The 15,505-nt window shown below is 36.0% G+C and overlaps 1 protein-coding gene across 2 annotated transcripts in view; it reads right to left on the bottom strand.

Moving 5' to 3' along the window:
* The window catches only part of LOC150100741 (uncharacterized), a 207,183-nt gene extending 197,067 nt beyond the window's left edge, over positions 1-10,116 (bottom strand). Inside the window, exons 1-2 of one of the 2 annotated variants that reach the window (XM_090401717.1) lie at positions 9,949-10,116; positions 5,286-5,448 (exon numbers count right to left, since the gene is read on the bottom strand). In XM_090401717.1, coding sequence (XP_090257843.1) covers positions 5,286-5,435 — 150 coding nt within the window. In that variant the 5' untranslated portion in view covers positions 5,436-5,448; positions 9,949-10,116. Of the gene's footprint in view, positions 1-5,285; positions 5,449-9,815; positions 9,853-9,948 lie in introns of those variants that run through there. The other variant, XM_090401718.1, reaches the window with a different exon arrangement.
* Between the last annotated feature and the right edge of the window lie 5,389 nt (positions 10,117-15,505).

The raw sequence follows: 15,505 nt of genomic DNA, 5'->3' as shown, positions 1-15,505 counted from the left end.
ATGGTGAAAATTTTCTCATCTCTAAAGATGATATCTCTGTGTCTGTTGTTTGCATACTACTAGAAAAGTGCCTTTCATTTCATCATCCTCTGCTGCATAAAATGTGGTGTTAGAAAGTGCCCAGTAGAACGACAATAGGCTCTCACTCCCCAGGTCATCAGTTAGTACATGTGACATCATTCTCTGCGAAACTTCAATGTTTCACGACATCACTTTCTGAGTTTTCACAAGATTACAGCGAAGGTGTGCCTTCACAGCCCTTACAAGCTGTTGCATCCTAATGCAGAATGGGCAACCTGTTCTTTAAAACTTGAGCTTCTTCTTAGTTTTATTCATTGACCAGATATTTGTAAATGATATGCACAAATTGTCAACAAGTTTCACCAGCTATTCTGTCTGGCTTCTTCAGGACAAGTATAATGGTACACACTAACATTTACTAGTAAAAAAGAAGAACGAAGTAACACTCAAAACAATACACCATATTTTAAGATCTCCAAAGGACATTAATGCCTTCTTCAAATACACAGGTGTATACAACATCCCATGTTCCTGTGGATTAAATTACATAGGCCAAACATCAAGAAGCCTGGAAATTCAAAAAAAAGAACATATAGGAGACGTGAACAACAACAGAACAGATACATCAGGATCTCTAACCACACCATCAATTGGAATAACAGTTCCATGCCTTATATAGAAGATTTTCGATGTAGAAACTTCAAACAAGCCACGGTTGTGCTCTGCTCTGGAGAAAATCTAAACAGAAATCAAGGAATGATTCTGAAAGACATCTGGAAAAGCCTAATAAGTTCACTCAGCTTACCAGAATTTTATTTCGCTAAAAACTATATAACACGCTCAATAAACAATGACTGATACACCACGTTCCGTGCTTATGATGTTACACGTCAGTTTTAATTTATTTGACTGCGTTACTCCATTCTTCTTTTTTAAATGTTAGAGTGTACCGTTATACTTGTCCTGATGAAGCCAGACAGAATAGCTGGTGAAACTTGTTGACAATTCAGGCATATCATTTACAAATATCTGGTCAACAAATAAAACCAAGAAAAAGCTCAAGTTTTAATGTTTAAGTCACCAAATACAAAACAAAAAATCAACCTCTTCTTTGATGGTCAGATACATCTTCTGTATCATTATAATGGTTAATAGGCTGATCAACAAATATCCTACTGATCCCAAGTGTTTTAGCATGCTGAAAATAACAGGAAGCTGCATTCCAACCTTTTGAAGTGCTCTATTACAACTACATGGTCCTCATAATCTCCCCATTGCATGTTAACCCAAACAGCTAGGCATCTCTTTCTCTACTGATAAACCTGCAAATGTTGGCTGCACACAGTGCCACTAACAGAACCAGCCTCATGCAATTCTATGGGCAGAGTTGGAGTGTGCAGACGTTGTAACAGTATTTATGGCAAGACTGTGTGTGTGTGTGTGTGTGTGTGTGTGTGTGTGTGTGTGTGTGTGTGTGTGTGTGTGTGTGTGGTGAACGTATATACATATAGTGAACGTATATATGTAGTGAAAGAAGAAGCAAGACATCTTCTTTCACTATGCGTTATTCACGCTTCCTATGCAGGGTCCGCATGTTACTTAGATGTGACTTCTTGTTAGTACCACTCCCAGCTGCCCTTTCACCTAGTCTGCCGCTGGGGAGGATATATTTTTTGGCTGTAGAAGAGTATGTTCACAGGGCCGGTTTGCCTGCTTGCAGGATGAAAAATGCCAGATAAACTGGCAGAAAAAACCCTACTGCCCACGCCCAAGACTGGCTAACTTGGCTATGCCTGAGGAAGATCCTCAAGTTCCTCACATCTTCGAAGGGAATCGAACTCTTCCCTAGGCATGTGGTTGCGAAGCACAAAGCCACTAGGCTAACCGTGCAGACATATATGTGGCAAGACTGTGTGTGTGTGTGTGTGTGTGTGTGTGTGTGTGTGTGTGTGTGTGTGTGTGTGTGTGTGTGTGTGTGTGTGTGTGTGTGTTTGTTATACCCTGATAAGCTTGTATTAAGATTCCACTTATCATTGTCTAACAGAGCAAACACCCTATAAGAAACATAAAATTATGCTTGTTTTCTAGGTATGTGTAGTTATGTACTTTTAATATCGAATACATTAGTAAGAAAAAGAAATGAAAGAATTGTAAAGTATCTCAATGAGATATTATTTACTTGGTAAAAGAAAAGAATATGTAAGAAAAATGTGCCAATGTTAAGTGTATAATATTAATACTGATTTAAAAGTGATATTACCTTCAATGTGAAATAACGTGCAAGAAAGCGACCAACATAACCTGTGTAAACTTAAGCTCAAAGTTCGGGGGACAGACAATTGCCCCAAAGCTCGAACTGTAGCGGAAAAATTTTTTAAGCTGATCATTTCTAGGTATGGGACACCAGAGACCCTCCTTTCTGATCAAGGCTCCGACTTCACAGCTGAAGTCATGCTACAGCTGTGCAAGTTGCTAAAAATTAAAAAGCTGTTCACCACTGCTTACCATCCCCAAGGAAATGGGATGTGTGAACGATTGAATAGAACGTTAAAACTTACCCTATCAAAATTAGCCAACAATCATATTTCTAATTGGGATGCCTATTTAGCACACACATTATTTGCGTGCAGAACCGCTTTGCACACTGCCATTAAAGAGGCCCCTGCGGTGGTTCTTTATAGGTTTGAACCCGGCTTTCCGAGTGATTTCAGAGATTTTCGCGTAGACTCCGGTTTCCCAGACATCGACGACTATCTGAACAGCTTGGTCTTCGAAAATAAGATGGCTTATGAAATGGTGGTCAGTTCTAGCAAAAATTGTTCCCAACGAGCAAGAGATTATGCAAACAAACTGAGAAAGTATAAGCAACTGAATCCAGGGAATCTTGTCTTGTTGGAACAAGGATATATGAACAAAAAAAGGGGGTAAGTTTGGAAGAAATGCAGCCGGCCCTTATGAGATCCTAGAAAAATTATCCCCAGTAACCTTTAAGATAAGGGAAAGATCCAAGCGAGCAAAAACCTCAGTAGTCCACTCAAACCGGTTAAAGCTTTATAGGACCAGACCAGGTAGACTAGTATGTCAAGGAGATTCACTGGAAAGTGTATACAGGGGAGAAGGGAAACGCTCCTCATAAAAGGGGAGTAGCATAAAACCCACTAAGGGAGAAAGGGATAAGGATAACTGTCAAGAGGAAGAGGAGGATCCCATCACTAATGACTGTTTTAATAAATACAATTGACATAGAGAATACATGAAGAGGGCTAACTTGAGCAATCAAACATCCCTCAAAATGAGAGGAGAGGAGTACTGCAGTGGAAATGGGATAGATGAACCAAGGCAACCCAGATACAATTTAAGACCCAGACCCATTAGAAGGGGGAACCCTTCAGGAGAGATAAAGTGCATATACAGTAAGGCACATGATAATGGTAGAAATAACCTGAGATGCACAAGGTTCTTCTATAATAGAAACAGTTCCTAATACTAAGAAAAAAAAAAGGGGGGAAGAGGGTGAGATCTCTATCAGAGATCCCCCCCCCCCAGAGTTGAAGTGAGGAACACTTGAAAAAAAACAAAATAAAAATTATTTTTAAGTTTTTTACTTGAAGGTGGAACCTCTGTTATACCCTGATAAGCTTGGCATATTAAGATTCCACTTATCATTGTCTAAGACAGCAAACACCCTATAAGAAACAAAATTATGCTTGTTATTTAGGCATGTGTAGTTATGTACTTTTAATATCGAATACATTAGTAAGAAAATGAAAGGAAGGAATCAAAGTATCTCAATGAAATATTATTTACTTGGTAAAAGAAAAGAATATGTAAGAAAAATGTGCCAATGTTAAGCGTATAATATTAATACTGATTTAAAAGTGATATTACCTTCAATGCGAAATAACATGCAAGAAAGTGACCAACATAATCTGTGTAAACTTAAGCTCAAAGTTCGGGAGACAGACAGTTTCCCCAAAGCAATCTCGTGCTCGCAGGATGTGAAAAGAGGTGGCAGGAAGAATCGGACATTATGAGGTCAGACACATGTGACGGAGAATTCTACGTGTTGGGTGAACGGCCAAAGTTACGGTGATGGCCGGCAGGGAGGAGGTATAAAAGGGTTGAACTTCCCCCTTTTGTTTCTTAGTTTCACCTAGTGGTCGACTGCAGCTCTGGATGCCAGGTCCATCGCTAGCATGCGATCGGACAGTTTTCAGCGGGAAATCTAGTCCGGAAATCCTGAGATACAGCAGCAGGCTATGCCGCATGGAACGTCAAAGAAAGTACGTGTTCGGAATGCTGTAACAAAAGAGGTCAAGGAGAGGATCGCATTAGCATATCGACGATCGGAAACTGTAACCATAATATAGAACCAGGGAATCGAAGGTGTTCAGTGCAACAAGAGAGAGTGGAACCATTGTGTATAGATAAGTAGACATTTTGTTCTTTGATTTGCGTGTAACCCAAAACAGTAATGTTATGTAAAACTTTAATAACGAAGGACTCAGAGATAGTTATTAGAAAGGACTATAGGAAAGAGATTTATTGTGTAGAAGATTGTGAGTGGATAAGCACTATACGAATCTGAATATTAAGTATGTCTAAGAACGTTTAAGAGGATTTAACCTAAAGAGTGAATGCTAACATAGATTGTTAAATATAAGATTATAGTGTGATACTTATGTCTTATGTGAGGTAATTAAGGGTAATTGAATTTGATGGGTTTTTCTGTGGAAAGTATTAGTGTTAATAGATTTGATTTATTCTTTAGCTAGATTTTGAATGGATGCTTTTCTTTGTATAATTAGCTGTATGTACCTTATGTTTAATAAACTTTGCTATTCTTTAATTAAATTTGTGTCTGTATGGAATTCGATGCACCATTTGTAAAAATAGTTACGAATCTGGACGAGAGATTTATAGAATATAATTTAAGGTCACAACTGCATATCTTGTGTTATCTTTGTACAACTTCTTGATTAATACTCTAATTAATCTAAGGGTCCTAAGTGGCGCAGAAGAAAAAAATTAATTTTCTTAGGACTTAACAAGAGGTTGGTTACGAAGGCTTAGCCACATAGGTTTTGGCTCAACCCTCGGGCCATCCGTTTTTGACTCAGAGATACCACGTGCCACGCATAGGCAAGGCTTTAAGGAAACTCTTAAAATAAACAATTTAATAAAAATGGGACACAATAATATATATGGCAAGACTGTGTATACACACACACACATCTTCATAAATAAAATTATCTGGAACGTACCTTCTTTTTTCTAGTATAACATATTTCTTCTTCATCATCGGTATCTATCAGTTGGCTTAAGTTATCACCAAAGTCTATGACCTCTGTTTTTTCAATATTGTTCATCACTTCTGTAGAAGTATTTTTTTCAGGCATTCCTATTTGGTTCATTTCATTTTCTCACCTTTTAAAGATATGAAAGAAAACTAATTTAAAATCATTCATCAAAAAGATTACTTAAAACATATCAAGAATTGATTTTATCTAATCAATAATAACTTCATCTAAAAAAGAAATCAAGATAAAATAGTCATCAAAACATATATGAAAATTAAAATATATATACGCTTAAATGCAAAATAAGATGAAGTCAGTATTTCTAATTAAGCTATATTTACTTATTAAATATATACTAAATAAGCTATATATATATATATATATATATATATATATATATATATATATATATATATATATATATATATTCATTTTTAATATAAACTGACTATAAACCCGAGAATTATAACAAATTGAGATTTATTTGAAAACGCAACATGTTTCGCCGAGATTGACTTCATCAGGCATTAAGACCATAGAAAGATATTAAAAGACACTGAAATAAACATTGAGACACTCTAAAGCTATACAATTATAAAGTTATGATATTCGACTGTAAATTACAGTTATTATGAACTTCAGCTATAGTCCGTGTTAAAGTTCTATTGTTGTACACTTGTGCGTGTGTGGAACCATGCGATCTCCAGTATCTTATAGTAGAGCTGAAAGAGTCAGGCAAATTATAGCTGAGATTATTGTTCATATGAAGAGGGTCCAAGGTGATTTCTTTTGAGTTTTTAGTATATATACTAAATAAATAAGAAAATTTAAACACAACCAACCAAACTTTTTTCCCCATTAAAATTTAGTGATGCAACTAAGTCACATTTCTGGAACATTACTTAAAAGTATTTTTTGCTATGAATTTTAAAATTGTTAAGTAGATTTTATTTCAGAGTAAGATTTTAAAAATTCAAAAGATACTACCATACAAGCAATTTTTTTTATATTTTTTTTTTGTTTTTAACCCAGCTTCTTTCTTTTAGTAACTTGAGCAGGGAGGAACATACCCTGACAAGTTCATGGTTTAAAGTTTGAGTCTTTAACATTTAGATTCACCCACCCTGCCAGCCTTACCTATTTTCAGCTAGTCAAGAATTACAGTTCTTGATCTAGGCTTCTAAAAATATTCTCTCTTTCTTTCTTTTATATTTACTTTTCCTTTTAATCTGGTATAACATGCTAAATACATTTTTAAATCCAATTTTTGTAACAGGAAGATGCTTGCCATCAAATATGAGAAAAATAAACCTCTCTTATCTACTGCTTAAGAGACAATTAAATCCTAACATAATCTATGGTCTTCCTATAAAAATATACGGTGACTATGAAAATTGGTGATAGATTCAGAACGAATATGTAGAGCTAACATACCAATCAGAATTCAATTTTACATGTTATAGTGTCCCCCCCCCCCTTTATTGACAATTCCATTCATCAAAGATTTTAAATCTATAGTACAGTAGAGTATACTTGATATAGAATTATGTTTTCATCTTGAATTTGCCCAGATGGGGGTTGGTGATGTGTACAGCAAGCTGCGATTTTCTGGCCTGGTTAGCTGAGTGGTTTGTGTATCTGCTCTCCAACAGGCTGTGGGTTCAAATCCCGCTGTAGTCATGGGTACTTGCAACTGTCTTTAGGTAAGGGACAAATTCCATTTCTCAGTGTGAGACACTGTCCCATTTACTGGAAGCTTGAAGTGGCTTATAAAAGTTCCATGTTTGGGCTTTAGAGTAAAGTTTCTGGATTATGTAAAAAGTAAACGAAATTATGGAAAAAATATATATAAAATTAATAAAAATGGAAAAAATCTTTAGCCCACCCACAGTACTAATGTACTATAGATTTACAACCTTTCATGGGTGGGAGTCATAAAAAAAATAATATTAATAATAAATTACAAGATAGAATGAGTGACTTGGCATGAATTCAACTGCTGTCTGTCTCTCTCTATATACATGCACGTACACACAATTTGCCTAATTATTAAAATATTTTTGAGTTATCATTCTAAAGGTGCTGCTACAAGCAAGGCTAGAAATGTATCATACATATCTGAAAAACAGACAACAAAAATTAGTGCATATTGCCAATCATGTCATGCTTTCTGTGTTAAAATATGAAACAAAGAAATCCTGATAATATTTATGCAATTACTTAAATTAAGGGGATATTAAATCCCACATAGTTTTAAAACCGAATAAGAAACTCAAAGATTGAAATCAGAGAGTTTCTTGCCGAATATAGTAAACTATAAAGTATCGGCGACACTAGCGTTAGCCAATGCAAGTGATCCTAGTACGTAGTACAATACCAGGGCAACTCGTTGCAAAGGTGGTAAAGTTCAGATCGCTATTCTTAGGTATTTTTCATAATGTAAAAACACATTTCCTAGGAAATGTATGCTGTTATTACATTATGGAGGGAGGTCGCTACCCAGACCGGTTTCAGCCTTTTTTGAGGCTTCATCAGCGAGTAGCTAGACCTAATACCAAAGTGTATAGCGAAAAGAACTTATGTACTCTGCGAACGAGTTTTCCAAACAGGTGCAACCATTAAGTTACTTAAGTATAAAGAGCTAATAAGCTTCATTTCGGCAATGAAAACATTACTATGTTTGTTAAGTTTATTAGAAGCTTATTAGCTCTTTATACTTAAGTAAATTTATGCAATGTTTCTGTGAAAAAAAATAACTAAAACAGTAAAAAAAATAAAGAAAGAAAAACTCCCAAGAATACAAAAATCACTCAATACATTAAAAAAAAAAAATCTAAATTTTTGCTGACTACTCAAAAGGTACAAACACAAACAATTCAATCTAGGTTATGCCAGCTAAAAATACACTTATTTGAAATATATATAAATACATTTATATATATTTCAAACAAATATGAAATATATATATAATATAGATGGACTTTGTTCTACAAAAAGGTAGCAGAAGCAAGCTGAAATTATCTTTGGAAATTCTGAATGACCCACAATTTCTTTTCACACACACACACAATAGGTATAGTGGCACCAGTAGCATATGTAAGGGTTTCCTAAGGTATGTGGGGGTTGAAGGTTCAAGGAGTGTACTATATTCCTAAGCAATGACCAAGTTTATTTTTAATTTACTTTTGGCATTGCATTGTTATCTGTGAATATGCTCTTAATTAGTAACAAAATGCAATGCAACAAAATGAAATGATAAATCCACATACTCTATATAATCATTTTAGAACACAGATATACATCCTCTTTGATATGAGGATTTGACTCGAATAATCACGTGAATTCCATCTCCAGTACGTGCCACCAATGTATAATATTCTATTTAATATCAAAGCCTTGTGTCTGGGTAGTGGCACAATTTTTTTTTTTTTTTTTTTTTTTTTTTTTCTGTTCTGTTCTCCATAAAGTTTTCAGTATATCCTCTCCTTCCCTTTTATCAATTGTGCTAAAGCTCCAAACTTTCTTCACTACAGTTCTCAGCACAACTCAGAAATATTGAAAATTATTTCAATAACTTTATGTCAAAATCAATAAACAATTGGAATTTACAGAATTTTTTGGGTGTCCTAAATTATGAATCAAAACACACATTGTGCTCAAATTCCTACCACTGCTGGTCTCACATGGTGGTGAAAGGGACCTTTCTTCTTGAAAAAAGGCAGATAAGGCCAGACGACACATGCAGTTTGGATCTCAAGAGCAGTAAAACTGGATTATCTAAACCACAGTGCACTTACAGTATGACTGTTTAATAACTTTTCATGGAATGGATTTACATTAAAAATAAATAAATATATGGTTTCATAACTATATTTGTTTGATTCTAACTCAACCTTGATTCACTTTTCTAAAAGTATTTCATCTTCGACTGATAAGCCTTCTTAAAGGTTTATTTCTTGCATTCTGGGCAGTTGGGAAAATATTTTTCCCACCAAAGGGTTGTATCATCCTTGCAAGTGTTATAGAAATGCTTTCTTGCATACTACTGATACAGTCGGTCTATAGGTTGGAGAACTGTATATTTAAAAAGAAAAGATTCAGTGAAAGAGAGAGAGAAGAAATATAAATTGAAATAGCCCACTTAAATATACCACGAGAGAAAGTAATATATAAATATCACAGGTAACTGCTGCATAAAGTTCGCTGTCGTTTGAAACTAAATAACTAAGCATTCGTGGGGGGAGTTCTTTCCCGATCAACCTTTAAAGTTGACACATAAAAAGACCCCTCCATTACTACTTAAACATAAGAAATATATGGGATTTGTAGCTCCCGCTTTCCACAACGCTAGTGTATTTCTATCCACTGAGCTTTCGGAATAACTAACATCGCAGGGTTTCGCCTGCGAGTGATGCAGTAGCTAGCACGGGATAAAGTTTAGATATTCAATGGTTAAATATTTGCAAAATGTAACAAATTATAAATGTCACCAACTTGGTGAAATTGGCAATCGCTCCTCTTCGCTGAAAAGACTTCACATATATTCTGTTGTGCTCATTCTATCTTGCTTTTTAAAAATGGGAAATCGTAACCATATGTTATAAATAATAATAATATAAAACCTTACTACTGTTGAAATCAAGTGAAAATAGAGGTAACATTTGTAATACTAAGATTCTACATCGCTTATTATTCCATTACGAGCGGTGGGGGAGAAAAGGCCATCAATAACTACTCAGTCATATTTATACACTCATTAATGCACAGAAATTATATATTATACATATTACTACATTTTAACACACATATTAGCAATATACACAAGGTACACGTTACTTTCAACAACGCAAAACTCCCGCGAATTACTGAAGTGCCCCCTCTATTAGATTTCATTAGCAAATACTAAACTCACAAATGCAAAATTGCATCATAATAATTAAGACGAAATCGAAGGTGTGCATGATTTGCATTACGAGTCTAAAACAACCCCAAAACTGTTCTATTTTAACAAAACCGAAGTTTCAATATTTGACAGTGGTAACAGTTTTAGGAGTTTGCTTATCTTTAGCACAGGAAATATGATATGCACTACTACAATGGAAAGCCATTCCCGAAAGGATTTATTATTGTTATTATTTTATAAACATGAAATAAATCCCCTGTATCGTTGTATTTCCCAAAGGGAATAAGAGGTGCTATCTGATCCTAAATTTTTGTACGAATTGGTTGACAACGTTTCTTTTATATTGTTGATCGCTACAAGACATACATAAACAAACGTACATGAGGCTACAACAGACAACTGTTTGCCATGTCATGTTCTCAATACTGCCATTAATTTATGAAATAGTGAATTATGCAGTGAATTTTGCAAGTGATTGGGAGTGCCTCCATTGCTCGCTCGGTGCAGACGAAGCCCTTGAGTCGGAAAGACCTGGATTCGATTCCCGTCTAAGACGTGAGGAACCTTTATCTGGTCTCTTTCGACTAAAGATGGGTTAGCCGATCTCATATGGAGGTGAACACATACATCAATAGCCATAAAAATTGTCCTCCCCCCTAGCGCCAGACTCTGTGACAAGCCGGTTGGGGTTTCCCCCACAGGCACATAATCATAGCTGACCCTGCACCAAGCTGGATATAAAAGCCATAAAAAGGAAGTAGCTTTTGTGATAGGGGTTAAAACACTTACTTGTTCGAAAGATCGGCTAACACGAGAATTAGTTGCAAAGCTTCTAGAAGTTCCTTTAGTCAGTGACTAGTATATCGAGATTATAAGGTCTTTCTTTTGCCCAGCTAACGTTACAGATAATATGGTTATGCAGCAGTGGCGTAGCTAGAGCTTTTGCAGCCCGGGGAGATCCCGAAGTTTGCCGCCCCTCTCCATACACACCAAAAATATTACAAAAAGTCAAAACGACGTAGGAAAAGAAATTAAAACACTATGCGTATGTTTATTTTAGTTGGAAGTATATTGTTAAACACTAATTATTAATTAAGCAATAAAATTACTAAGTTAACATAAATAGAAGAATCGTCGAAAATAAAGTGTCTCACGTGAAAAGTGCCGCCAGGGCGGACTGCACCCTCCCCACCCTCCTAGCTATGCCATGTTATGCAGACACTATGTTATACCATATTTCATTGGCCCAACAAAGTCTGCGATATTAAGTGGCCAGATTAATTAGAGACGTCCTCTAAATACCATGCTAAACTGCTGTGCGTCTTCGGAACAATTCGGCAAAACAATCTACAAGTATCCCTCAATAGGGGGGGGGGGGGTGAGATATAAGATGACATCTTGCAGTTTAATCAGATATATTGGTGCGATATCCTAACATCTAAATGTCATTTAGCGCATATGAAGAGCGACAGTACGTTGCATCCTTCGACTGGAAAAGAACTTGAGTTCGTTTCTTCGCGATGGGAGGAATCTTTATATGAGCTTTATCAATTTTTTAGCCGACCTCATATGGAGGTAGCAGCATTTTTCTCCGGGAAACTCGGGGTTTTTATCGGGATTCCTTGGATCCATTAGGGGTGCATGTAATAATAATCATAATAATATCTCTAATAAAAATTAAGTGGATATTAAATCCAGCATAATTTCAAAGCCGAATATAGAAACTATAAAAGTTTCGTATGAAATCTGACCAGAGAGCTTATGGGAATACACTCGCCGGCATTTACGAGTTGCCCTAGCGGGACATTATAGGAGAAATGATCACTATGCCCAAGCGTCCATATAATTGCCTTTTGTTGGTCCATTTTGATAAAGTTTCACTGGCCTGACAGCTGTTTCAAAATGGTTGGTTTTCGTCAGAGAGTAGGCAGAAATCTTAAGAGAATAAAACTCTCTTTCAATATTAAGGAACTTGAAACGTCCACGAGATGAATTTTTCGTAAGCTCTCTGGTCAAATGTCATACGAAACTATTATTGTTTATATATTCGGCTTTGAAATAATGCTGGATTTAATATTCACTTGATTTTTGTAATTTTTGCAACGCCGAAGTGAAGCCTTTTAGCTCTTTATTTTAGTAAATAATAATATCTCATTTCATCATTGTTTCCTTAATTAAGATAACATAATTGAATTAAAATATGGAGAATTAGAGCACCATTCCATGAAGATAAAGTTGTTATCATGTTTCATAACCATTTCTATATTACGTGGCATTTCATACTATATCTATTTTCTCTCTCTCTCTCTCTCTCTCTCTCTCTCTCTTTTACTCAGTGCTTCTACTATCGCTGTAGATTGTTGCTGTCTTTTGCTGAAAGGTGTTGAGTTCTAATTCCTGGAGATATGTGAGTGACTGAACTATAGCAAATTGTTCTGCTTGGTTGTTGGAACAGAGAAGATGCAGTCTAGAACAGCGTTCTTGTATTATGGACTATCTGTTGTATGCAGTGAACGAACAACCGACGTTTCTTTCGGATTTGCTTCCGTCAGTGTATATTTGGAATTCGTCACTTTCAGAGCTTTCCTTCTCTTTAATATTTGTTTCTTTGCTGGGTGAGGCCACTTACTGTAGTGAAGCGGACGTTCGTAGCAATTTGGATCGCTTTTGTAACTTTCGATATATCTTCCGGAAGTGACTTCGTATATGAGATAATGCTTGATAATTTTCACAGAAGATAATTTTCAGGCAGATCGGTGTTAGAGCTGGAATAACGCAAGCTGCATCGAAAGATATTGTCCTGTATCCTTTGATTATGTGTATGGCTATAAGGCATTGCACTGTGTTTAGTTTTTGTGGGTTTATCTTTGATTTTAGTGTATGTTTCCAGGAAGGTGCAGCATAAGATGTCATTGGTAGTGTAGCACCGGTATATATCGTTTTCAGTGCTCGTTGGCCTAATCCCCATTTAATCCTTGCCGACTTAGCTAGAAGGTTTACTATTTGTAAGCTTTTTCGGCAACATATGAGATGTGCTTATTGAAGGTGAATTTTTCGTCTATTGTTACTCCTAGGTATATTAGCTCACTGGCTACCTCGAGAACTTCTCTGTTTAGAAACACTGTTACAGGTTGTTTTGATTTTTTTCGTGAGATGTGGAGCACTTTAGACTTGGTGCTATTGAAGGTCACTTTCTTCTCGCGTGCCCACTCTGCAATTTTAAGAAGTTCTTCGTTGGCCGTTACTTCTAACTGTAAGCCGTCTCGTCCCCGAGTCATTATCATCGGCGAAGGCTATGAAGTTTGTTTCAGTGGTGACAGGGAGTCTTAAAAGCGAGTCGTACTGGATGTTCCAGTAACCTGGCCCACAGCAGGAACCTTGCGGACAGCCTCGTTTGACTTTTTTTTTTGTTACACTTGTTTTTTTTAGTGTCATTGTTGCTCTTCTGTCTGAAAAATAATTTTTTGTAAGGTTCAGTAAGTTTTTAGGGGATTCTAAATATATTAATTGATTGATTATGACTGGCCACCAAGCAGCATCGAAGGCTCCTTGTATATCGAGTGAGATCAGTAGTACGTCTTTTTTTTTTTTTTTTTGCTGTAGACTGTGTTCTGTGAACTATTTCACTTCCATAATTGCGTCTACTGTGCTGGACTGAGGTCTGAATACGTATTGATTGCTGCTTAATAAGTTTCTTGAGTAGAGGTGCATTATTCGGTTTATTAGAAGTGTTTCTAGTACCTCATCGGCAACGTTTATGAGGCTGATTATTCTGAATTTGTTAATTTCGTCGGATGTTTCTTTTCTTGGTTTGATGATAGGTATAATTTTTGAGTGTTTCCATATTAAAGGAAATCGTCCTTTTTTTAGGCATTTGTTGTAAACTGTTGTTATGAATCCGAGAAATGCTGTTAAGAGTATGTCGCTGCTTATTCCGTCTTCTCCAGGAGTTTTTCTTGGATCCATTGATCATAATATTGACTCGATTTCATTAATTGCAAATGAGACATCGTCAGGAAAGTCTATATCTATTTCTATTCTTTGTCTGCAAGTTTTGTGGTTCATCTGTTGATTCATCGTCATCGGGAATAAACTTCTCTATCATAATAGCTGCAGTTTCTGCTAAGTTTTTAATGTAGGTGACGTCTGTTTTCTTGATGGTCGATAGTATATGTGTTGTCTTGTTCTCGTTTGCTGCTGATTTATATATGCAATTCCAAGGATTCGATACGGTTGAAACTGTACAATTTTTTTCGATGATTCTGTTTTCGCGTTTGTAATTTTGGACTGATAGCTGTATTTGGCTTTATAGTAGTTCTGTCTTCTGCTCTCTCTTAAATCTTAGTTATTGTATGTTCTTTGGTATAATCGAATGAGTGCGTTGACACGTTTTTCTTAGGACTGTTAGTTCGTCGTTCCACCATGGTACTGATTTTCTTCCATCGATGTTTAGCTTCTTGGTTGTTCTGAGTGTTTGATCGTTGGATTTTTTCAGACCTGATGAGAGTGCAGAAGCAAGGAAGTCTATATCGCTTTGTGTCGATGCCCAGATGGCTAGGTTTTTGCCTAAGTTGAGCTGTTTTTCGCTGTTCGCATTAACGTGATGTTCTGAGATTAAGAGTCAAAATTCTCTTTTTAATGCTTTTATAAATTTCTCTAGGTTGGTTTTATTGGTGAAGTATTTGATGTTAATGCGGTGGTTTTTGTTGTCTATTCCGTTTAAATTTTTGTTACTGACGATGAAACTTATTATGCGATGGTCAGAACAACTTTCCTCTTCTTCGTATTTCCATTCAGAAACCCGGGGTAAAATAGCGCTGTTTACCATTGTTAGATCGATGAAGCTGCTTTCTCTGGTATTTTCAAATGATGGAGTGTTACAGTCGTCGTTTGATGAATTTGATGCTATGAACTCTTCCACATTTTTACCTCTATTGTTTGTGCTCTCGTCAAGCCATAAAACCGAATGGGCGTTGCTATCTATTCCCATAATTAAGCCGTGGTTGATGGTAAAATCCACGATATTGCTCATTTTTTCTAAGTCATATTTTATGCCAGCGTGATAGTTCAGATACATACTTGCAGCGAAAGTTTTAATTCCTCTGTACATAATTTCAATTAGTACCGAGTTCTCGTTGCTGTGCTGGGAAATTAATATTGCCTCGACTTCAGGGTTGACCACTAGTATTGCAGCTCTCTTTCTTACAGATCCTTTGGAAAATATTTTAAATTTACTTGGAAAGCCGCATATTTTGTTGTTGATGTTGTAGGGTTCTTGTAT

This window comes from Typopeltis vanoorti, chromosome 12 (genome assembly GCF_054136105.1).
Source record: "Typopeltis vanoorti isolate ZY-2024b chromosome 12, IOZ_Tvanoo_1.0, whole genome shotgun sequence".
Lineage (NCBI taxonomy): Eukaryota > Metazoa > Arthropoda > Arachnida > Uropygi > Thelyphonidae > Typopeltis > Typopeltis vanoorti.
Note: the sequence above shows the minus strand (reverse complement) of the source record. Positions and strands in the feature narration are given on the sequence as shown.